Source organism: Leuciscus leuciscus (assembly GCF_965113295.1).
Source record: "Leuciscus leuciscus genome assembly, chromosome: 18".
Classification (NCBI taxonomy): domain Eukaryota; kingdom Metazoa; phylum Chordata; class Actinopteri; order Cypriniformes; family Leuciscidae; genus Leuciscus; species Leuciscus leuciscus.
The window spans coordinates 14,581,780-14,606,460 of NC_138742.1; the positions used below are offsets into that span (position 1 = coordinate 14,581,780).

The following is a 24,681-nucleotide window of genomic DNA, read 5'->3' on the forward strand; positions in this document are numbered from 1 at the left end:
AAAAATACAGTGTTTATGAACCCGACCCAAACCACATCCACGCATCGTTTAACATTTTTCAGTATCAATGCAATATAGTGAGAAAGAAAAAAAAAATATATATATTATAATATTTTATGAATATAAATGATTGTATAGGCACATAAGTGTCTTAAATGTTGGATTTTGTTTTTACTTCAATTCATTTAATAATTACAAATTTAAATATTTCAAGATTTAAGTACATTTAAAAAACATTGTGTTTGAAATCATTTCTGTCTTGTCTTCCTGCTCCACAGCTCTGATGTGTATTGTGAAGCCCGATGGGCCGCCCATGCTCTGTAAGACTGATGAGATCGGGGAGATAGTGTTGAACTCGCGTGCCGGAGGCACCATGTACTACGGCCTACCTGGGGTGACCAAGAACACGTTTGAAGTACGGAAAAAGTGCATGGAGAGAAATAATTCTGCAAGCAATACACAGAATACACATTTACTCAAAACATCTCTCACTGACCTTATTGACTGCAGGTGATTCCTGTAAACTCAGGTGGTACCCCTATAGGAGACGTTCCCTTCACGCGCACTGGACTGTTGGGCTTTGTGGGTCCGGTAAGTAATACTGTAGTAGTTTCGTTTTTCTATATATTTGTAATAAATGATTTTGATTTGAATTCATCGCATACTTTAACACGTTAACGTTGACAGCCCTATATTTGAGGGTTTTTTTGTGATAAATACTGTTCTTTTGAACTTTCTGTATTAAAAAAATCCTGAAATTATCAAAAAAACTTGATTAAATAAACAATTCAAGAAATTTCTTGAAAATTCAACAAATCCTTTGAACAGTAGTGTACATATAGTATGGAGCAAAGCCTATTTGTATTTGCAGCTACTAAGATTTGTAGCACGGTATTTTGTCTTTTATTGAATGAACTCTTCTCTGTGCCCTCAGGGAAATTTGATGTTTGTGGTGGGGAAGATTGAGGGTCTGCTTGCAGTCAGTGGTCGCAGACACAATGCAGATGACCTGGTGGCCACAGCACTGGCGGTAGAGCCAGTCAAAACCGTCTACAGAGGGAGGTACGAATGACGCAAAAGAAAAAACTAAAACACATTCAAATTACAGGTGGAAATGTGATGTGGTTTTGAAAGTGTGTGTCATATATATGCAGGATTGCCGTGTTCTCCGTCACTGTGTTCTATGATGAGCGAATAGTGATCGTGGCAGAGCAGAGGCCTGATGCCAATGAAGAGGACAGTTTCCAGTGGATGAGTAGAGTCCTACAGGTAATACACAAACAACCAAGTTGTTGTCCTCACTTAAAACTGATTTAGTTTAGTCTGAAGTAGGTCATTGAATTGAATGGACCTGAGCCAGCAGGCTTTATGTAATGAGGCAGAACACAATGACAAATTGATAATATCCAATTTTGCAATTATAGGTTTTGACCCTCTATTTCACAGTAATAGGTGTCATGAATTCCTGTCCCTGCATGCTTTCCCACAGGCAATAGACAGTATCCACCAGGTGGGATTGTATTGTTTGGCGCTGGTGCCTGGAAACACGTTACCCAAAACTCCTCTGGGTGGTATACACGTGTCCGAGACCAAGCAGCACTTCCTGGAGGGTTCTCTGCACCCTTGCAACATTCTGATGTGCCCTCATACGTGTGTGACCAACCTCCCAAAACCCAGACAAAAACAGCCAGGTACTGAAAATCATCAAATCCTGAAAAAGTCACACTTATCAGAAATGGGATCAGTTATCTGAATTTGATGAGGGGAATGAACTTTAAGCATCAAGTTAATTGCCATTAGTTCAAAGGAACATCCTTAGTTGTTTTAGTAATATGTACTTTATCTTTACCTTTTATTTGTTTTAATTCATTTTTAATGAAAATTAAACATTTTTATGTTTTATATATATAATATGTTATTATTTTAATGTTTTCATATTTATCACACTGTTCTTATGAATCTACAAAGGACTTTAAATTGCTATTATGTGTGAAATTTGCTTTAAAAATAAACTTGTCTTGTCTTACAGTGGGAGTTGGTCCGGCCTCCATCATGGTGGGCAACCTGGTTGCAGGAAAGAGGATCGCACAGGCTAGTGGGAGAGATCTTAAGCTCATTGATGACCAAGAACAATCCAGAAAGGTTAGCCAAAGATTACTAGACTACTGCCTAGTAAACTCTATTGATATCCCTGCATGATGTCCCAGGACATGAAGATTTCAGTAATGCCTCTTATCTCTTATAGTAGTCTATAATAGAGTAATACAATCTTTAAGTGTATTATAATACACAATATTATAAATATTTTGCAACATTAAGCCTCCAGTTTCTAGGTACTTGCAAACACCACAGGATCGCACCTTGATATCTGGTTTAAATGATAATATCATTAACTCTAACTCAGCATAAATAGTTTAAGGAGAAGTGGAGATGAAGAGTTTTTCCTCGTCTCCTCTAAGCCTGTGCTCTGGTCTGTCTTTCTCTCTCGTGTGGGGGGGCTGTAGCTCTGTGTGTGGCCCACTAACATGGTAAGGCTGAATGCCAGCAACGCTCTGCTATTTGTGTGTGCTGAGCTTTAAATCCCCATTGCTACCAACAACAACAGCCACCTCAGGGCCTTACAGGGACCAAAAAAAAAAAGTTAAAAAAATGGAAGCAAAATGGACCCTTTTGTCAGAATAGACTAAACTGACTTAATATCGCAGAATTGTGACTTAATTCACAATTTTAATTGCTACTTTTGCATCTCAAAATGTGTTTTATGTCCTATAAATGTGGCTTTAATTCAGATTACATAAACATTACGTTTCAGAAACTGTAGGCACACTTTTACTGCATGGTGTGGTCATTATTGCTGCTGCCTGCATGAGTCCTGCTATGTGTGTTTAAAGACAGACAAACTATGTGAACTATCACCTACCCCTGATATTATAAACCTTACACCTGTTTTATTTGCTGGCTTAATATTGCTGTTTGCTGAAATGCTATGAGTTGATTTGTGTCTTCCTGTTATATTAAAGACTAAGATTACTCTTGATCTTATTGTGGTTTGTGTGGATAAGTTGACCTGTCCTCTTCTGTCCTGTAGCATCAGTTCCTGTCTGAAGCCCTGCAGTGGAGAGCACAGACTGATCCTGATCATGTTCTCTATATGCTGCTGAATGCAAAGGTGACTCGCAAATGCAACCCCCATCAAACTGATTATGTAGTCAAACCATCAGCCCGTTCTAAATAATTTTTTTCTCTGGCCTGCAGGGTGTAGCAGTGAGCTCAGCCACATGTTCTCAACTGCACAAAAAAGCAGAGAAGATCACTGCAGCTTTGCTGGAAAGAGGAGGAATTAACACTGGAGACAACGTAGTACTGCTTTATCCTCCCGGTAATGACATCCATCACAGCTTTCAAAGAACATGTTAAAGTGCTGTCACATTAGGAAATGTCTGAAATTTTTGCAGGCAAAAAAAAATAAATAATCCATTGTCTATTGGCTTGTAGTGGTGTTGCAATGTATAAAGCACTGCTCACACTGAAGTGAGTTTCAAACACAGTGAATCCACATGACCAACTTGCTAGGGAAATCTTTAGCCCTCACACAAAATTCTAGATCAAATAGATTCCTAATGAAAGCTAAAATTCACAGAACAACAGTAGATGTGACCTCACCTCAGTTAATATACAGCTAGAATGAACACATTAATGCACATATTATTAGAATCAGAATTTTGGCAGAATCTTTTATATGAACATACTATGCAGTTATTTTGCATTTTTCAAGTGTTTTTTCTTTTCTTCTTTTTTTCCAAAAGATGATTCAAATATATGGTAACTTCAGTCCCTGTTGGCCACATAGAAAATCTATTGTTTTTATCCAGCAGTCACTGAAGTTGCATTTCCGAGCACCTTAAAAGGATAGTCCACCCAAAAATTAAGATTCTGTCATCATTAACTCATCCTCATGTTGTTCCAAACCTCTACGACTGCCTTTCCTCTGCTGAACACAAAATATATTTTGAAGAATGTTAGTAACTAAACAGTTTCAATTTTCCATTGACTTCCATTGTATGGATGAAAAAAATACAATGGAAGTCAATGGGAACTGAAACTGTTTGGTTATCAGCATTCTTCAATTCATTATTGGGGGGGTGACTGTCCCTTTAAAGACCCAGAAATAACAGCATGAAATACCACATGACATATTATCAAGAAAGATGTTTTCTTCTTTCCTGCAGGCATAGATCTTATAGCCTCCTTTTATGGATGTCTGTATGCCGGCTGTGTTCCAGTCACCGTCAGGCCTCCTCACCCACAGAATCTTAGTGCCACTCTCCCCACAGTCCGAATGATCATTGATGTGAGTCTGTTTATTTTGCACATGATTTTATAGAGCAGGGATAGTCAGCGTCGGTCGTGTAGTGCCACAGTCCTGCAGAGTTTTGCTCCAACTCTGTTAAAAAAAAACAACTTCCTGTAGCTTTTCAAGTAACCCTTAACACCTTGATTAGCTTGTTCAGGTGCGTTTGATTAGGGTTGGAGCAAAACTCTGCAGGACTTTGGCTCTCCAGGACTGACGTTGGCCACATCTGTTAGAGCATGGCATATAAATCTGTGAAATGTCGTCTGTATCAGGTGAGCAAAGCAGCATGCATCCTCACGACTCAGACCCTGATGAAGACTTTGCGGTCTAAAGAAGCGGCAGCCAGCGTGAATGTGAAGACGTGGCCGAATATCATAGACACGGGTACAGAAATTAAAAATATTCCAATGGCTTTTATGCTCATTGATGAAAGATCGGCATCCCTGACTTGACTGCTCTTGTGTGTTCAGATGATCTTCCCAGAAAACGGCCTTCACAGATCTATAAACCGCCCACTGCAGAAATGTTGGCCTACCTGGACTTCAGTGTGTCCACCACAGGCATGCTGACCGGAGTTAAGGCAAGACTTGTCTCTTTTCCTCTTTTTTTGGCAAGAACAAGTGTGTAGTAATGTATCTTTCTCTTAATTTTGTCTGGTCAGGTCCTAAACAGCTTGTTTATGCGTTTCATTCAGATATCTCACGCAGCGGTCAATGCTTTATGTCGATCCCTCAAACTGCAATGTGAGCTGTACTCCTCCAGACAAATTGCCATCTGCATGGACCCCTACTGTGGCCTGGGCTTTGTTCTGTGGTGTCTGTCAAGGTAGTACACACAGTGTATTGTGATTTTGACTTAACCAGACGTAACATAATAAATCACATCTATTCCATGTTAATCTGAGGTTAAGCGGTGTCTGCACGAGGTTAAGCGGTGTCTGCACCTGGTTAGGACACAATGCTATGCATGCAATTTATAGAATACCCATTGTAACTTGTATCTTTGTGTGTAGTGTTTATTCAGGTCACCAGTCAATCCTGATCCCTCCCTCGGAGCTGGAGACGTCTCTGCCCCTGTGGCTGAGCACGCTCAGTCAGTATAAGATCAGAGACACCTTCTGTTCATACTCTGTCATGGAGCTCTGCACCAAGGGCCTTGGCACACAGACTGAAACTCTAAAGGTGAGTCAGCAGGATACAGATTCACTACTGTTCAAAAGTTTGGGGTTGGTATGTTTTTTGTTTTGTTTAAAAAAAAAAAAAGTATCTAATGCTTACCAAGAATGTATTTTTGATCAAATAAATGCAGTATTGTTACGCCTGAGGCTGTATTTCGGTGCATGTGTGTGTTTCTCTCTCTCCGTTGTTTCCGTTGTCTCTCGCCCTCTGGGGATTTTGCGTCACTCAGGCGTAACAGTAAAAACCGCAATATTGTAAAACTGTATGCGTCAAATGCTCTTGTCATTCTGAACCTGTATGACTACAGTGCAACACAAAAGGATTATTTTTAAGAATATACTGGCCATTCTTTTCAGCTCCAAAATTATGAAAAAATATTCCAAGTCTTCTGATACCGATAATAAGTTCGACAAGATCGACCTAGCTCACAAAACCAGCCTGAATGATTCACTTACAAAAAGGAATGATCCAGTTCTTGATTTAAACACAAATCATTCATATGGAATAGAACAATCAGCAAGTTGAAAAAAAAGAAAGAAAGAAAGAAATCATAGGGGTTCGGAATGACACGAGGGTGAGTAAATGATGATAGAATTAAAAATGTTGGGTTAATAATCCTGTAATACTGAGGACAACAGACAGAAAGGAATGGTAAAGGTAAATAAAGTGTGGACATGTCTATAAAAGCTGATGAGAGATGTATGTGCAGGCGCGCGGCGTCAACCTATCGTGTGTAAGGAGCTGTGTCGTCATAGCCGAAGAGAGGCCTCGTTTGGCTCTCACGCAGTCATTCTCCAAGCTCTTCAAAGACCTGGGCCTGTCTCCACGCGCAGTGAGCACCGCTTTCGGCGCCAGAGTCAACTTGGCAATCTGTCTACAGGTTGGGCCAATAAATATATTGCATCAACTGTGTCATGACACAAAAGCAAAGCCTTATTTTGATTTCTGTCTCCTTCCATCAGGGCACTGCTGGTCCAGACCCGACCACTGTCTACGTAGACATGAAGTCCCTCCGTCATGACAGGTATGTGTGAGATGGCAGTGATGACATGAAGATAGTGTGTACATGCTTGCATTGTGACGTTGTCCTTCTTTCTCTGTCATAGAGTGAGACTGGTGGAGAGAGGAGCTCCTCAGAGTCTGCCACTGATGGAGTCTGGGACTGTAAGGCCATCCTAGTTCTAGTTCTGTCCTAATTTATCTTCAGTTCTGAGTAGATTACTTGCTAATTATAGTCTGTTACTGATTACAAATTACATGACGAAAATTGTGGTTAGTATTTGAATCTGTTATTTTACACATTTAAAGTAATGTATTCTATTTTTTGATTAATTTTAGATAACTTTTAACTCGTTTATCACATAGATTGGATTGGATTGTATCATATTCATATCAGAAAATATATTCTATATACAGTATATACAAAATTTAAAATATAATATATAAAATTAGAAAGAATGAAAAATATTCCATCAACAACATGAAGGATCCCAAACTTCAGGGTGTTCATGATGAAAAGTAAATTAAAGTGAAGAAAAAAAAGATATATATAATATTTTGAAATCAAAATAACAAACATGAAAAAAAAATGTTTAACTGGCATCGGAGAATCAATCATTTACTGCCATTGTGTGAATGTGTAATAATCTAATCAATAAAAGTAACTAGTCTGAGTACGAGTATTTTAAAATCGAATTACAAGTACTTCCTTTTAGGAAAATTATTACATAATCAGTTACTACCCACCGCTTATTTTTAGTTTATCTTATATGGTGTTCTAAGACATATCAGTCATCCCGTATTGTTTTCTTTGCCTTACCTCAGATGCTTCCTGGAGTGAGAGTAATCATTGTGAACCCAGAGACAAGAGGACCATTAGGAGACTGTCATCTAGGCGAGGTGACCAAACACATTTAATTGGAGTAAACGCACAAATACAACTTGTTTCAGTGATGTACATTTCTCTATATAGGAAATTTCTCCATATTCTTATCATGCCCTGTGTGACAGCTGTCATCTTCATCACTTTCTTGCCTTTTTTTCTAGATCTGGGTGAACAGTCCTCACAATGCCAGTGGTTACTATACCATCTATGGTGAGGAGAGCCTGCAGGCCGACCATTTCAACACACGGCTGAGCTTTGGAGAGACCGAAACGCTTTGGGCCAGAACCGGATATCTGGGATTTGTCAGGAGGACAGAGCTACTGGATGCCAGTGGAGGTCCGTAACTAGCAATTTCGCTTACTTGAAAGTTTGGTGTCAGAAATTTGGAAAAAAAATATATACTTTTACTCCGCAAGGATGCATTGCATTCAAAAGTGTCAAAATTGACAGTAAAAACTTTTACATTGTCACGAAAGATTTCCATTTCAAATAAATGCTGTTCTTTATGGATGCTTGTTTGTGGCACAGAATAAAAAAATATAAAAGGTAATTGCGACTTTTTATCTCCCAATTATGACTTTTTATCTCGAAGAATTGTACGATATAAAGTCAGAATTGCATGATATAAAGTCGCAATTAAGTGTTAAAAAGTCAGAATTGCGTGATTATAAAGTCGCAATTGCAAGAAATAAATGCGCAATTCTTACTTTTCTCAGAATTGCATGTTTATATCTCGCAATTCTGACTTTATAATGCGTAATTGGGAGATATATAGTCAGAATTGCATGATATAAAGTTGCAATTACGTGTTAAGTCAGAATTGTGCGATATAAACTCGCAATTCTGAGAAAAAAGGTCAGTCTTTTTTTCCTTAGAATTTGACTTTTTAACTCGCAATTGCGAGTTTATATCTCACAATTCTGAGAAAAGATGTCAGAATTGCGAGATATAAATTCACATTTGCGTGTTATAAAGTCAGACTTTACAATTGTGACTTCATATCACTCAATTCTGACTTAATATCTTGCAATTCTGAGAAATAAAGTCAGAATTGCGAGATGTAAACTCGCAATTGTGAGATAAAGTCGCAATTATATTTTAAAATGTTTTATTCTGTGGCGGAAACAAGCTTCCATTGTTCTTTTTCATCAAAGAATCCTCAAAAATATTAAGCAGCACAACTGTTTTCAACATTAATAATAAGAAATGTTTCTTGAGCAACAAATCAGCATATTAGAATGAATTCTGAAGGATCATGTGATACTGAAGACTGGAGTAATGATGCTGAAAATTCAGCTTCTAATCACTGAAATAACAGTTTTAAATTGTAATATTTTACAATATTACTGTTTTTACTGTATTTTTGAACAAATAAATGCAGCATAGGTAGGCATAAGAGACTTCTTTTAAAAATGTCTTACTGACACTAAACTTTGTAGAACAGTAGTTTACAATTTTCACACATATACTGTAAATGTAAGAAATTCCATAAAAAAAGTTTTAGCAGGAAGTTTTTTACTTATTATAATTACACTGGATATTCCAAGAAGCTAAATTCATAACCAAATGTCTCAAAATTAAATTGCAAGGCATAAAAATATACATGCTTTCTCAGAAATGGTACGATATAGTGCTGGTCCACTGTCTCACACCTTTTTCTTGTGGTTTATCATCCACCAGATCGCCACGATGCTCTGTTTGTGGTAGGTTCACTTGATGAAACACTGGAGTTGCGAGGTTTGCGTTATCATCCCATTGACATTGAGACTTCTGTGTCTCGGGCGCACCGCAGCATCGCTGAGAGGTGAGAACCTCGAGATCATTTCCGCTTCCTGTCTGCATGTATCAGTCTCTAATTACTGCACTAAATGAGTTTTATTGTAGTTACTATAAATGATAGTTCCTGTCTCTGATTGGATTGTATGCTTCATCGCACAGTGCCGTCTTTACGTGGACCAATCTTCTGGTGGTCGTGGTGGAGCTCAGTGGTTCTGAGCAGGAAGCTCTCGACCTGGTTCCCCTGGTCACTAATGTTGTGCTGAAAGAGCATCACCTCATCGTTGGTGTAGTGGTCATCGTGGACCCCGGCGTCATTCCTATCAACTCGCGGGGCGAGAAGCAACGCATGCACCTGCGCGACTCCTTCCTGGCCGACCAGCTGGATCCCATCTATGTGGCATACAACATGTGAGCCTAAAGTGGACTAAAGTGCTTAAAGCTCAACGTGTGGCGCCCAAAGATCCACTCACAACACAGCTGTTCCTCTGTGCCATTAGCACCCAACTGGACACAGAGGAAAAAGCTGGCTAGGCCTCTTTCTGCCTCTGCGCTGAGCCTTGTACATATTTTTATGTTCTCTTAATGTGATTGTGGCCTGTTCGACCAATGGTGGTCACCCGGCTTAAGCCATCCAACCCTCCCTGGACATCCGGGAGGGTGGTGCTCTTCTTTTAGAACATATTTCTGCCCTTTAAAACAGGTGAAACCACATTTTCACAAGTTGCATTGACTTTAATGTCTAACTTTTGGTGCCACTTCTGATATGCCTCTTCCATAGAGCAGCGCTTGTGCTCTTGCAGTGAGACCTGAGGGACTTACATGAAGCTTTTCTGCGCACTTTATCTCCTCTCCTGAGCTAGTGCTCAGAGGAGAGTCCTTCAGTTTTCATTCTGGAAGTGCTAACTTAGTTTTATGGATCAACAGTATCACCAGCAAAACAAACATATCTTCTTTTAATCGAAACTGCTAGTCATTTTAATGGTTTTAAAATAAATGCACCACATTTTATTGTTGCATAAAGTTTTTTAATTTTACTGACATTGCCCACTATAATGCACATCAATAGTGAACTGTGGTGAGGAGGAATTTGTGGAATTGTCCTCACTGAAAGCACAGCAGTTTTAACAGAATACATTTGTAACTTGACATCTATATGCATTAAACGTGTATATTGAAGGTGACAGAAACGTTTCAAGATGAAGACAGTTCCATGCCTAAATGTATGTTTCTGTCTTCATTTCGATTGTTGTGTGGAAAGATGAATAGATGGAAGGTGTTTGTGTGGAAGTCTATATATTGTAGTGTCTCACTGGTGTTACTGTATAAACAAATGGACCTTATTAGCCGGTCCTACAAAAACTTGACTGATATTTCATACTTGATGGCAATTTTCAACATAATTTGCTCAAGAACACGATGCAAAAACAATACAGATATTTTTACACATTACAACGGTCACAAAATAGATCATTTTCATGTTTAATATCTGTTTTGTCATTGTTTCTCGTAAGCCCTGTTCACACTGACACTGAGGTCGCCGAGTGCTGGACCATGATGTTGCTGCATATCTCTGTCAGTGTGAACAACCCTTCAATGTTGAATGTGTGTGTGAGAGAGAGAGAGAGTGTGGTAGAAAGTAAGAGTGTTTTAACCAAGGCTTTCCAACATATGGGGAAAAAAGATAATGTGAGCAAAGAGAGATCTTTTCTATCCTAATAAAATTACAGTAAAATTTATTAGCACCTAACATGTCTATTTCAAAATGGCCTTAGATATCAAAATATTCTTTCTTCCTGCAGATTGTTTACATGTGAAATTCTGTGCATCTCTTTAACAATGCACACATTCTCATAACATTTTTTCTTTTTGTATTTTTAATTCTCATTTCTTAATTGTCAAAATATTGTTTGTTGGTGCAAAATTTATAAAGTTTTATGTTAATTAAATTTATTGTCATCAATGAATCTTTTACTGTCTTTACTACAGTAATTTAAGGTGAGCATTGTGCAAATAAGGAACTGTTGAATGAGCCTCACACCGTTTCTACACTGGACGAGACAGTGAGAGTAGAGCGAGCGCTTTTAAGTACGTCAGAAAGACTGGGCCATCAGTTTACTGTGGGAAATTTGTTGTGTTGCACCACGTCTAATGTAGACGGGATCACTGATTATTATGGGTTCTATCTGCTTTGTCACGTGTGTCTAGTGTAGACCGTGTTAAAAGATTTAGTGCTCTTCCATCTTTAAAAAGCAACCAATTCTGTGAGGAAAAGGCAAACTAATCCATTTATATTTAACAGCAAAACTGTACTGCACATCGATACAAATTTATTTAAATAAATTTGAGCTGTTTTTAGGTTTTGTATTGTCCTGCATTTACCTTTATTTGATTAACAAAAATGTATGACAACTGAAAAACCAATCCATTACAGCTTATCAGGAATCATCAAATAAAACCTACTACAAGTTACAGGCTAAATTCAGATTTGTCCACCAGAGGTCACAAATATCCTCTGATTCTTAATCATCACTGTAGTCATAATGTCAATACAATCATGACACATGTACACAAGTTTAAGTAATCTTATATACAAAATAATACATATAATATTCACACAGGATGCATATTATATAATTAGGATAAATTCAGAACTTGAAATTAGATAAATACATTTATAAGTATATATGAGGAAATGAACATATAATGTATGACACTCAGAACTTGAAACTATATAAACATAAATACACTACCTAACTCAGTAACATGACTATGCACACAGAATAGTGTGAGAAATCCAGCTTGATTTCAGTGGAAGCTTATATTCATTTCTCGCTCAATCCAATAATAGAGGGTGTAGACTTTCAAATAAATATTTGGTCGGTTAGGTTCTCCGCAGGAAGTAGCCTTCACTCGAATTCCAATCAAATAGTATTGGTGCTCCATTTCGATATAGCAGTTCAGCGGTCCACCCAGATTTGACTGCATGTATTCATATAAACATAAAAGGTCACATAATGAGTAGCTTAACTCACTCCAAAATTCAGGGTTCCTACGCATTTTTTTTATTTCAAAATGTCCTACTTTTCCAGACTCAATTTCCAAACCTCTCTGTAGATTTTTCACACCATATTTAGCATGGTTCATACAACATTATTAGGCCCCAAGCTCTAGGGGGCGCCCCCTGAAGTGCAGTTGAAATCTTGGTCCATATATCATACATGCTTTCATGTATATGTAGGAAGCTCGGTACACATCAATCTCATCGAGCCGAACAATTTTTACGCCCACAGTCTAAAGCAAACCCAAAAGGAAGTCAGCTATTCAGGGTTTTGTGAAAAACACATGCGCTGAACTTTTCAATACTCCTCCTAAGTGATTCATCCGATCACCACCGAAATCGGTCAACACTCAACATTATGTCAAGACATTAGCCCCTTTCACACAGCAATCCCGGTAAATTACCAGAATTACCTTACCGGTAAATACACAAATATGCTGTTGTTCACACAAGCAACGGCATTCTGGCTTTTTACCGGTAAGAGACCATTCACACATCAGCACCCGATAATACAATCAAATAACGGTAGATTATTTGATGTCAGTCATTGGAAATTATCTTTAACACTGCAGAGTTGTCTTCATCCGCCCGCATGAGGAGAAGTGCTTTAGTTTCACTATCTGTTCAATTTGACAACATTTTTTGACGTCTGAGTGAAAGGCAATATGGGATGATCAAACAGAATGTGATTTCGCTCTTTAAAGGAACACTCCACCGTTTTTTCATATTAAACTGTTATTCCCTTAACTAAGACGAGTTGATACATACCTCTCTCATCTCAGTGCGTGCATTCAGTCGCTCTGGCGCGCGCCGACACTTTGATAGCACTTAGCTTAGCCCAGTTCATTCATTAGGAACCAAACAGAGATGAAGTTAGAAGCGACCAAACACCTCCACGTTTTCCCTATTTAAATACAGTTACACGAGTAGTTACACGACCAAGTATGGTGACACAAAATAAAACGTGGTGCTTTTCTAAGCGGGTAAAAAGGATAACTATAATGTATGGTGGAATAGCACTTGGGAGCACTTCGACTCGGCACAGTAAAAGATAGAAGAGGTAGAAGATAGAATAGTTTAATTACAGTTATAACGGTTGTCATTTTACTTTTATCTACTATTAGTACAAGCCTTCTATAGAGGACCCGGCCCAACTTTACTATTGAGTTTTATGACGTTTATTGTACTTCACATTCACACAAAAAACGAAGGGTCTGTTTCACTGAAAATCACTGTAGGAGCTGAATAAAACACAGTACAAGAAGTACTGTGAAAGAAAGTGGATAAGAATCCATAAACTCTCTCTCTCCCTTGCATTATCATCAACATACACAGCGAACTACACAGAAACACTTGTTACAACTAACAGTAAACACATATATGCAGACCTTATGCCTTTCCGGGGGGTGCTTAATAAACTGGTAAACTTTATATCCATAAAATAACTCCGATGAACTGTAATAAAGTGCGCGCTCTCCCTTTCATTACTGCTGTGACCAGTATCGATCCGGAGACTGTAAGCTGGATCACGAACAGTTGGTACTGATCCATCCATGAGTAACTACTATTTAATAAAACCTGTGTTTTGTATTGACCCTCGTTCACAAAGCAGTCTAGTGTAAAATGATTTGCGCAGACATAAACGAATTTAGGTATATGGGGACGCATTCCCCCAAAATAAAACTAATCCACTGCATCTTCAGCGGCTCTGATGTTGGGAGTGCATGGAGACTGTTAGGTTCATTCTTACATCCAACAACAAAACACCTGAGTTGCTTACGAGACATTCTTGTTGCTACAGCTGCTCCGGCCTGGAGAACAACTCACATGAGGTTCACATGTCTATGCTAATACAGCAGAGTCCATCAGCAGTTGTGGGCGGGGCCTATACAAAGTGACGTCACTTTGTACAGAATCTGCAAACGGCTTGTTCTGAGACACTGCTTTTAATTTATGGGTATGGGTATTAAAAAAGGAGTGGGTGGATTTTTATCATTATTGGGTGTTTGTGTACACGCACTGCCAACACGCATTTGTTCAAACACCATGTAAAAGTGAATTTTGCATAATAGGTCCCCTTTAACACTATCAATGCCAAAATGAATCTGCAGCTGTCAGGTGGTACAGGTCAAGTTGTTTATGTTCAGTATTATTGTAATGTTATGTTCTTTGAGACATGAGGTAGTTTACCACTGTCTCTCGAGATGCTTTTGTTTGATATGAACTTTTTGCCATATTACCCACCCCTACTTGCTCCTTTATCTGTTGCAGGTTTGAATGACATTTAAGTGAACATTATTTTATTGAAGTTCAAAAGGGACTTGCCAATGGTAAAGACAAACAGTTTTGCATAATGAAAATCTGCACCTTGAATTCATTAAGTCGTGTTCGACAATCACTAAATGATCACTAAACCTTTGCCAATAAAACTCACTGCTTGTATGATACATTTTTTTTTTTTAGAAGTTCTTCATTTTTTATTTTAGAAAACTGAATAGGGGTAATAGTATGAAAACAATTATTTCCAAATTCTAGACTATTTAATTTTTTCCATACTTATCCAGACCTGCGTAGGAACCCTGAAAATTACAACAACCTAAAATCATCATTTTACATGCTACATGTGAAGTTAGGCATAAAATGTATAATGTACAGTATGAAAAAATTATATTTTGATTTGCTATTTGATTTAGATTTTGAAATTTGATTTCATGAAGGCAAAGGTAATATACTCTAGTGTTCAAAAGTTTGGGGTCTGTAAGATTTTTTAATGTCCTTGACAGAAGTCTTTTATGCTCACCAAGGCCAAAAATATTATAATAACCATTTTCTATTTTAATATATTTTAAAATGATATTTATTCCTGTGATGGTAAAGCTGAATTGTCAGCGTCATTATTCCAGTCTCCAGTGTCACATGATCCTTCGGAAATCATTTTAATATGCTGCTCAAGAAACATTTATTATTATTATCAAACAATTGCAAACAGTTGTGATGCTTAACATTTTTTGTACAGTTTTACAGTATTCTTTGATAAATAGAACAGGTAAAGATGGTAAAAGATATTTATAAAGTTACAAGTTCTGACTTTTGATCAATTTAATGAGCTGTTGCTGCATTAAAAAAAAATCTTACTTTGACACCCAATATTTAAACAGTAGTGTAAATGTAGAAATATAGAATATCAGCATGCACAATTAAATTCAGCCGATAATAAATGTTTTACAGATAAATTGCAACTTCAAGGAGAAGCTGTTAAATTAATTTAACTATTCACCTTTTACACAGTTAAAGTAGACCTGCTAAAAAAAAGAGTAATAAAACATACCTCACATCCGTCCACACCTCCACCATATTCGCCAACACATAGCATGTCCGCTGACACAGTGTAGTTCCAGTAAGCTGGCTTATTGCACAATGACCGTGACATTATAAACACATTTGCTTCTTGCAGTACACCAACATCACCTGATAAATATAATATATATGTGTCAAATTCACATAAAACGAGAACAACTAAGATTGCAACATCTACAGTCAGCCACTTTTGTAAACATCTGCAGTGTCAACTCACCACCAGGTTGAGCGTTGTATCCTGTGATGTGACAGGATAATTTATGATCAGCAGCCGCGTTATCAGGCACACAGATGGGATAGACAAACTCATTAAACACAAAAGGGGTCTCCATTTCAAAAAGAGCAATACTGTACCGCAAAGTGACAGGATTGAATAGTTCGTGTTTGATAATTCTGGCGACTTGTGACTTCTGTGTGAACTCATCATCAACATCCAATCTACTGCTTCCTGCTCGGATCAAAAATTTGCTATAGGAGAAAGTGCAACAACATTATGTGCGTGAGGAAGTAGAGCGTATGTATCTTGCTATTTAGGATTAAAGTGGACATAATTACCTTGGATTCTGCACATCTGCACATGAAGCTGCAGTCATTATCCAGTAATCGTCGATAATAGCTCCACCACAGACTTGACTGAACGGTACAGATGAATTGGGCTGGTACAGCACAGACACCTGCCAGGGCCAAACATTCACGCCGACGTTCTCACCTCCGATCATCCGGGCTTTTCGATGTTTGCCGACTCTCTCAGGCCTGTCGCCGCACTTTCGATCTAAGAGATTGTTTAAAAAAAACGTTAACGTTAGTAAGATAAGTAACGGTTAGTGTACCGAGCTAATTGTTTATAAGTTTATATTAACTCACATGGAACGGACGGATTACAGATTCCGGCGTAATAGAATACGAATGCCCCCAACCCAAAAGCACCCATAAAAAGGAGAAATTTCAAGCAACTGCCCATCACGGCGGTGGGATTTAGTTAGTTGAGCGACAGATTGCTTGACTGGCTGACTGTTAAACGTTCAACACGACAAATATGTCTGTTTGTGTTTGGATAACGGTCAAATATATTTGAATTCTATGACGTAAGTCACTGTTTTGTGAAGCATTGTGGGCCGTTCACATTTCGCGTCTTTTGCGCGCTCAAGTTCGTTATTTCAAGTGCGGCAAGCGCGCTCATAATAGAAGTGACGCGCTCGTTTTTTCCTAGTAGGGATACATAATCAAACAATCAGCTTCACCCTTTCCGTAACAACATTGAAAGCTCAGTCAACATAATCAGGATGGGGTGCACGCACGGTGCAAACAAACACTACGTTTTTTCCTCTTCTCCGTAAATAACTGTTGTAGCATAGCTATGCAAGCGTTTATCGGTGGTGGAAATCCATTACTTAAACTTCCTCGTCGTTGTGGACATAAAATCCCGAGCTTCCCACTGGTATTTACGACATTTTGGTGGCGTTCAAGTGCATTCAACTCGTAAATTCGATCTATACGAGATGTAATACATTAGACGCCCTATTGGCTGCTTTGGAACGTTGCTGTGATACGCGTCCGCCATATTGCTGAGAGCAAGACTGCGCTGTAAAGGCTGTAAACAACTATTATATGGAATGGAAGTAAGGTGAGCTGCGGTTTTTCTGGATAAAAACAAAAATAACTTTTACATTTATCAACCAATTTCAGTGGTTTGTACGTGGTGTACAAAAAGTTTAATCTCTAGTTATTTAAAATCTCTAAAATCTCACAAAAAATTACTATTTTTAGTATTTAGTATTTAGTAAGGAATTGTCAAAGCTCAGGGCTTGTCATGTATTTGGCTTTTTATTCTTGGATAAGAATTGTGAACACCCCCATACTGAGATATAATTGAATTTTCACAGTAAATGAATTAAAGTTTTCTCATTGTGGAAAAAGCATTTTCTGTCTTTGACCCAATTTTAGCAATAACAAAGATAACTGATGGATCCTTTATGGTAATACATATGATATGGTACAACTACAGTGCAATGCAAATAGTAAATATAAGATCAAGTGAGAAGTAATAGTAAATAGTTTAGTGTATAGTCAATAAAATAAACAAACAGTATACAGCAAATAAAATAGTAATGAATAGTATAATTATATAATATCATAAGTACAATAATATAATAATATATTGATAATAGCATATAGTGTATGTATAATACTATAATAATAGCAATAGAATATGAAATATCAATTACAGAATATAGACAATAAAAAATGTATAAGTTAAATAGTGACTAGTGAATAGTAATAATTTAACAGTATAATTGATAATCGCAAGTGGTATAATATTATAATAACAATAATAATAATAACAGCAAATACAATGTAATATAAATTGCAGAATAATATATAGACGATAATAAAAAATAGTAGGCCTAAATGAAATACTAGTGACTAGTAACGTTACCTACCCGAAACAAGTACTTGTCATAAAAGTCGGTTTTAAGAAAATATAGATGAATATTTAGATTTCAGGAAATTTACTTTATAATATAATATATAATACAAGCTAAAACTATAATATAAATCATGTCAACTCATGTTGCATCTTTCACAGCTAAGTTAACTAGCGACATCGTTAGCTATTTTAGTCTGACTGACTCTGGTAGCCACGTTACTATTACTAATTATATAATGACCAAATACAACCAGAAACACATGTTCAGTCTTGCTTGTGAAAGGTAGGCCTAATTCCCCGAGACCTGTTTTTAATTGTGCGGCGATTTGTACAGCCCCAAGCAGCACACGAAGCAGTCATTTTTCTCAATTCCCATAATGAGAGGTATGGGAAAGTTGCCGTCCGCAATATGGCGGCGCCGTTGATGTACGATCCAGCGGCCATTCTGTTGCGGATATAAAGTGGTGGTCCTTGAAAGTGTCTTTTTTGCTGGCTGTTGCTTCCACTAAACGTGTTGGTGAACTTCATGCCCTGTGTGAATTGCGCTTACGCTGGTTAAAGGTAGGGTAGGTAATCCTGTTCAGAAACACTTTTTTTTATACTGGGTGAAATGGTCCTTCCATCCTGATAGTAGTCAATACATTATGTGTTTAGAAAAAGGAATGAAAAAAATCAGACCTCTGTAGCAGCTGCAGGACAGTAAAAACTCTGACCAATCACTGCCATTCAGTGCGAATGTAAAGAACCAATCAGATGCCTTCATGTCTCGTGCCCGCCCCGAGCCCCACTGCGCGCGCTGCCCGGCGTGCACTCATCACATGTCACCGTTCCCGGAAATATTCAGCTCAAAGCACCTGCATATGCAGTCAGCGAAGGCAAACAAGGCAAAAACTACTTCCACGGACCCTGCCCGCGCTCTTGAACGACCTCCTCTGCTTCGCCCTCAACCCCGGACCTGTCCTCGAACCGACGATGCGGTACTTGTCTCCGGACTCGGAGTGTACGTTAGTCTTCATTAGAGTCAACAATGTTTTCATCATGGAAACTCTTACATGCAAAACACCGTATATGTTATGAATCTTACACGAAATTCATCTTCATCACAGTGTAACTGATGGTAATGGAAAAACGTGTATCAATGCAACCTGTTTTTAGTTTTGCCTTATAAATATAGCTCGTTACCGAATGAAACTTTACCATTATCGATATGCTAGCTTGATAGTGAGTACTAAAAGAAATCTTATTTGTTTATATTCATAGTGATAGTGATAAAGTTAGGTATTTTATTACATGTGATTCTGACATGATGTCACTGTATGTACTGCGCTCCTTCCTCTCCACTCGTCTCAGGTAATAAATGCGTCTTGTTCCAGCCTGAGCGTTTGGCGTCGCGCGTTCATGTGTTTTGGGGGCGTGGCTTTGGAAGGAGCTCAGAAGGGAGGGGGTGGAGTGAATGGAAATAATGAGCTGTGTTTATTGCAGATTAAAAGGTCTACAGTCACTCGATTTTTATATTTTCTTTTTCAGAGTACTTACATTTTAATTATGTATTGGTATATAAAGACAGTTTAAACAAATTTGGAATGTTTTTTTTTTAGAAAAATGATTACCTACCCTACCTTTAACAGAGGATTCTGGGGTCATTCTTTGGCCTAATCCAGCCATTCTCCCTTTTGTGAATCAGTCTATTCATCTGGCTGCTTTTCAACCACCTTTCACTCACTCAGATATAGATGGGGGTAGGTCTCATCTTATGTGTGCTGTATGAGCTTTAAAGTACTAAGTCTACCACTTCTTTCAGACAGATGGATCAGTTATTTGTCTGTTATGGTGAGGTACGCAAATGTGCGCCTTTGTCCAAACAGAGACTATCACACTGGATTGTCAAGGTGAAATATTTGAGGAATGATTGCAAAAATGTCAATGTGGTTGTAACGATGCGGTTGAAACATAGGCAGGATCCACGTGCAGCAGTAGTCTTTTATTAAATAAACTCAAAACTTGACAAATTCAGACTCAGACTTGGGAACAGAACAACCAACATACAATATCAAGAACTCACAAAGACTGAACTAGACACAGGGCTTAAATACACAGGCAAACAAGCTAAACAAGATAACAAGGGGGCGTGGTTAATCAGAGACACCTGGGAAGACTAATAAACAAGAAAAACTACAAAGGACTACAAAACACAGGCGTAGAGGTGGCCATCTTGTCCGAAGACACAGGCGCAGACACAGGTGTAGAGGCTGCCATCTTGTCCGAAGACATAGGCGTAGAGGCGGCCATCTTGTCCGAAGACACAGGCGTAGAGGCGGCCATCTTGTCCGAAGACACAGGTGTAGAGGCGGCCATCTTGTCCGAAGACCCAGGCGTAGAGGCGGCCATCTTGGCCGGAGACAAACTCTCAGGCGTGGCGGTCAACTTGGGAGGAGAGCTTGCGGGCTGGAGCCAATGTGTGTGCTGCCCACACACACAAAATAGCTGTGGCGACTATCATGAGTGCTGCATCTTTCAGAGCTAACTCACTCGCGGCAGCCTTCTTGTCCAAAGACACAGGCACAGCGGGCATGGCGTGAACAGTCTCTGGCTAGGCAGGCTTGACCTGAACAGTCTCTGGCTGGGCAGGCTTGACGTGAACAGCCTCTGGCTCGGCAGGCACGAAGTGAAGAAACTCTGGCTCAGCAGAAGAAACTCAGGCTCGGCAGGACTAACGTGAAGCTCAGGCTGAGGGGATACTGTGGGCTTGTGGGGCTCCTCATCTGCAAAGCCCACAGTAAATGATGAGCCACTCAACGAAAGGGCAAAGTCGATAAATTTCACCAGGGGCCCGTTTCACAAAGATAGACTTTGACTATGGCTTAGATATAGTAGATAGTCAGACTTCAGATAGACATCTAAATCAGGTCGTTGCATAAAACACTTAAGACTCTGACTATCTTAAGTAGGACTACACTGCAATGCATTCTGTGTAAAATAAGGCACTTTTCAAAACAAAAAACATGTCGGATCGAGTAAGCGCATACAACCGCTCAGTGCAGTTTATCCCAGCGGAAAATATGTGTTTGTTGGAGGAGTATAACAGTTACAACGACATTTTACTTGGGCAATTTAGTGGAGAATGTAGTAACAAGAAGAAATGTTTAATTTGGAAAAAGATTGCTACGACAGTTAACAGCGTTATTCGATCGTTGAGCGGAGCGTTAAAGACGCACAGAAAAGATACAAAAACATGGTACAAGATACCCTGTATACCACCCGTGACACAGAAGCTTTGCTGAGACCCACTGTGTCTCCAACAGCATTCAGAAAAGTTCCTGTTGCATAAAATCTCAACGCAGTGCAAACCAGCGGCGCCATTCGGCGTCTGTCTGCGGCACCCACCAACTGCTCAGGACCTTGTTCAAAATCCTGCCGCGCCATTTAGGCTACATTTTTGTCTCAAATCGTCGTTAATGTATATACTGACTTCATCTTGTCCTGCAATATGCATTTAGTTTTACATTCATTTACAGAAATCAGCTGCGTGGATGAAAACTGCTGATGTTATCGGATTTTCAGGTGAAATTCTCAATTCATTCAGTTAAGGGACGCTCTTGAGGTAAAGTGTTCAGACTGCAGATTTTAGTTTGCAACGATTGTATTTAATTGTACAGTTCAATCATAACATAGTACAGACATTATCTTAATTCCATAATGTCCTTAAACATAACAATATTGCTGGCCATAAACTGAGAAAATGCGCGTCCGGTGTGCGATACCTCGAGTTTTCTCGTCCGGTGTGCGACCCCCTTTAGACCTAAGTTAGCCTGGGGGTAAGGTGTCAAATTTTTTTGGTCTAAATTAAGTCAGTCTTTATTTTTGTGAAACAGTCTAACTTGCATTAGACTAGTCTATGAGCAAATTTTAGACTTGTCTAACACTATAGACCGGTCTAAAATAGTCTCTTAATCAGAGACAACTGGGAAGACTAATAAACAAGAAAAACTACAAAGAACTACAAAACATGGCACAGGACAGGAAATGACAAAAGTCCACACAAGACAAGGGGACACAAGACAGGAATTATGACAGTGGTGTAACCGTAAAAACTTTGTACCAAATAATTTATCTTGAGACAGAAATTGTCAATAAAACACCATATCAGCTGGTTTGGCATAATCTTACATTACAACTATTTAACAGTAAAGTAAATGGACCATTGTTCTGAAAATTATAATTAATTTGGAGAATCATGTGAGTCAAGTCAAATTCCTGAAGTGTCAAGGTGGTGTAACCACCATTCAAGGAGTCATTTAGTTAAAGGAGCATTTCACCCATGGGAACATTGATCTTTATTGAAAGTGAGTCATATATGTAGTCGAAATGTAAAATAAATTTCGAATTTGGTACCTTCTTGACCGAAGAAAGACAGAAAGTAACTTCAGGACACATTTGTATGAAAGACAACAACTCCCACAATGCACCACATTGCACAGCTCCACAAGCCACTCCCACTAATCCAGAACAGCGCATATGAGGTATCCACCTATAAGAGAAATCACTGTTCCGTCTACAAGGCTAGCTACCACCAGAGCTTGAAATTCATTTCACACAAAATGTCTAGTTAGTTGGCGAACTCATTAATGAATTACTCCTCGTTTGTATTTCTTTCGAAATGGTGAATTATTGCATGGTACCGGGATGTTCAGTCAGAACATATGCGGTGCGAAACTAGGATGGTTCTCAACACAAACGTCCGTGTCCTCGTCTGATTCAGAGATTTCGTCCAGGAGAAATTGGCATCGTTGAAATTCTTTGCTGCAGGCGCACTCTATCTCTGTGTCCATAGGTAGGCGGCTGCATATAAGGGAAAAAAACACCTAACCCTAAAAAAATTCTAACAAAAGGTTTTGCAGCTGTTTTTTGTAGTATTAGGTGTCCTTAATAACATACTAAAAGTTTACCAAAGTTTGACCACTAGAAAGGTGTAATTTTCAAGACGGCGTCCAAGATGGGCAGGAAGCCCTTAAAATATCCTAACTCCTTCATTATTTGACCTAGCCAAGTAATCTTGGTGTCTAACCCCATGTTTTCTTGGTCCATGAATCCATTGGACTTGTCTAAATTGCACTGACATGATTACATACTTATGGAATACATGATTTTGTGAAATAACTGTAAGGTTTTATCTTTGTTTGGGGTGAACCAGAGATGTAAACGATTTAGCCTATGTCATGTAACTCCTACTGAGTACGTGTTTTTGGACACATACCCTTTTTTTGCTAAAACACAGACTTGACATTCAATGTAAAAGTTATTGCACCCAAAAGTAACTTAAATTGGAGTTGTATAACTTTGATCATAAACAACTCTGAATTAGCCCAAACAGAGGCCTGTGTGTGAACCCTCTAAAATGGTCACTCATTTCAATTTGAATAAGGTAATACATATGTAATACATCCTCTATAGATGTTTTTGAGTATAAAGGTGGCATTATACTAAACCTCAGGTTAGATACGCCTTTGGGGGAAAGGCGTATCAGTATCGGGTCCTTCCATTTGGTCCAGCTTTGGCTCCGCGTACATTCTCCAAGTGCATGGATGCAGCTCTGGCCCCCTTGAGCCTCCAGGGCATCCGTGTACTAAATTATCTAGATGACTAGCTCATTCTGGCTCATTCCAGAGAGTTGGTGTTTCGTCACAGGGACGTCATTCTCCACCACCTCCGGTCTCTTGGTCTCAGGTTGAATGCTCAGAAGAATGTCTTAACTCCTTCTCAGCAGACCACTTTCCTGGGTGTCCAACTCAATTCTCTCTCGATGCAGGCCCGTCTGGCCCCTGCTCGAGTTTCCAGTCTCCATGCGTGCTTGGCCTGTTTCAGGCTCGGCCATCATGTAGCGGTGGGCATATGTCGCAGGCTTCTGGGGCTCATGGCAGCAGCCTCTCCTGTGCTGCCCTTGGGTCTCCCTCATATGAGACCATTCCTGTGCTGGATGAAACTCAGGGGCATCCGCCCTTCTTGGTCTGCCTTCCGCCTGCTGAGAGTGTTGCGCAGTTGCCTTCACGCTCTTTGGAGGTGGAAAGACTCCCCCTTTTTACTTCAGGGGTTCAAGATGGGTGTAGTTTGCCGTTGGCAGGTTGTCATTTTGACTTGTTGGGGTGCGGTCTTCGAGGGCAGACCGGCGTACGATGTTTGGACGGGCGAGCTTCTCTCGTGGCACATAAATTGCCTCAAGTTGCAAGCTGTCTCTCTGGCCCTGGATCAATTTCTCCCGGCCCTGATGGACTCATGTCATTGTCAGGACGGACAACATGGCAGTGGTGTCCCATGTAAATCGCCAGGGGGGCTCGTGGTCGCGCACCCTCGACAGGCATGCGCACCACCTCCTCCTTTGGACTCAAGACAGGTTTCTTTCGCTGAGAGCAGTTCATGTTCCAGGGGACCGGAACATCGCAGCAGACTTTCTGTCGAGGCAGAAGCTCAAGTCGGGGGAATGGATGTTGCACTGCTAAACAGTGGCTCTAATTTGGAGCATGTTTGGCGAGGCGGACCTCTTTGCGTCGCAGAGCTCGACACAGTGCCCCCTATGGTTTTCCCTGTCTCAGCTCATCCGACACCTCTATGGATAGATGCCCTCGCTCATCCGTGGCTGGAGTTGAG

At 39.3% G+C, this 24,681-nt stretch overlaps 2 protein-coding genes across 2 annotated transcripts in view; one reads left to right on the plus strand and one right to left on the minus strand.

Annotated features, from left to right (window-relative positions):
- The window catches only part of dip2ba (disco-interacting protein 2 homolog Ba), a 54,205-nt gene extending 43,045 nt beyond the window's left edge, over positions 1-11,160 (plus strand). The window contains exons 19-38 of the mRNA XM_082144867.1: positions 279-415; positions 511-591; positions 935-1,062; positions 1,155-1,269; positions 1,490-1,691; positions 2,030-2,142; positions 3,089-3,169; positions 3,256-3,379; positions 4,230-4,351; positions 4,627-4,738; positions 4,825-4,934; positions 5,049-5,179; positions 5,367-5,535; positions 6,242-6,412; positions 6,495-6,556; positions 6,639-6,696; positions 7,357-7,431; positions 7,579-7,753; positions 9,098-9,221; positions 9,356-11,160. Coding sequence (XP_082000993.1) covers positions 279-415; positions 511-591; positions 935-1,062; positions 1,155-1,269; positions 1,490-1,691; positions 2,030-2,142; positions 3,089-3,169; positions 3,256-3,379; positions 4,230-4,351; positions 4,627-4,738; positions 4,825-4,934; positions 5,049-5,179; positions 5,367-5,535; positions 6,242-6,412; positions 6,495-6,556; positions 6,639-6,696; positions 7,357-7,431; positions 7,579-7,753; positions 9,098-9,221; positions 9,356-9,608 — 2,543 coding nt within the window. The 3' untranslated portion in view covers positions 9,609-11,160. The remainder of the gene's footprint in view (positions 1-278; positions 416-510; positions 592-934; positions 1,063-1,154; positions 1,270-1,489; positions 1,692-2,029; positions 2,143-3,088; positions 3,170-3,255; positions 3,380-4,229; positions 4,352-4,626; positions 4,739-4,824; positions 4,935-5,048; positions 5,180-5,366; positions 5,536-6,241; positions 6,413-6,494; positions 6,557-6,638; positions 6,697-7,356; positions 7,432-7,578; positions 7,754-9,097; positions 9,222-9,355) is intronic.
- On the minus strand, positions 11,020-16,552 carry LOC309480457 (plasminogen). Its single transcript, XM_082144934.1, has 5 exons — positions 16,476-16,552; positions 16,167-16,383; positions 15,829-16,079; positions 15,583-15,722; positions 11,020-12,175 (listed from the first exon to the last, which is right to left on the minus strand). Exons 1-5 carry the CDS (start codon positions 16,540-16,542, stop codon positions 12,002-12,004), a joined length of 849 nt encoding a protein of 282 aa, XP_082001060.1. The 5' UTR covers positions 16,543-16,552; the 3' UTR covers positions 11,020-12,001.
- Between the last annotated feature and the right edge of the window lie 8,129 nt (positions 16,553-24,681).

What these genes read in the sequence shown, in the direction of transcription:
- LOC309480457 (XM_082144934.1), bottom strand. Translation starts at nt 16,542, where the DNA reads ATGGGTGCTTTTGGGTTGGGGGCATTCGTATTCTATTACGCCGGAATC. An exon ending in GCAGATGTGCAGAATCCAAG is followed by an intron (nt 16,080 to 16,166) that starts GTAATTATGTCC and finishes TTTCTCCTATAG; the next exon opens with CAAATTTTTGATCCGAGCAG. An exon ending in GAGGTGTGGACGGATGTGAG is followed by an intron (nt 12,176 to 15,582) that starts GTATGTTTTATT and finishes GAATACATGCAG; the next exon opens with TCAAATCTGGGTGGACCGCT.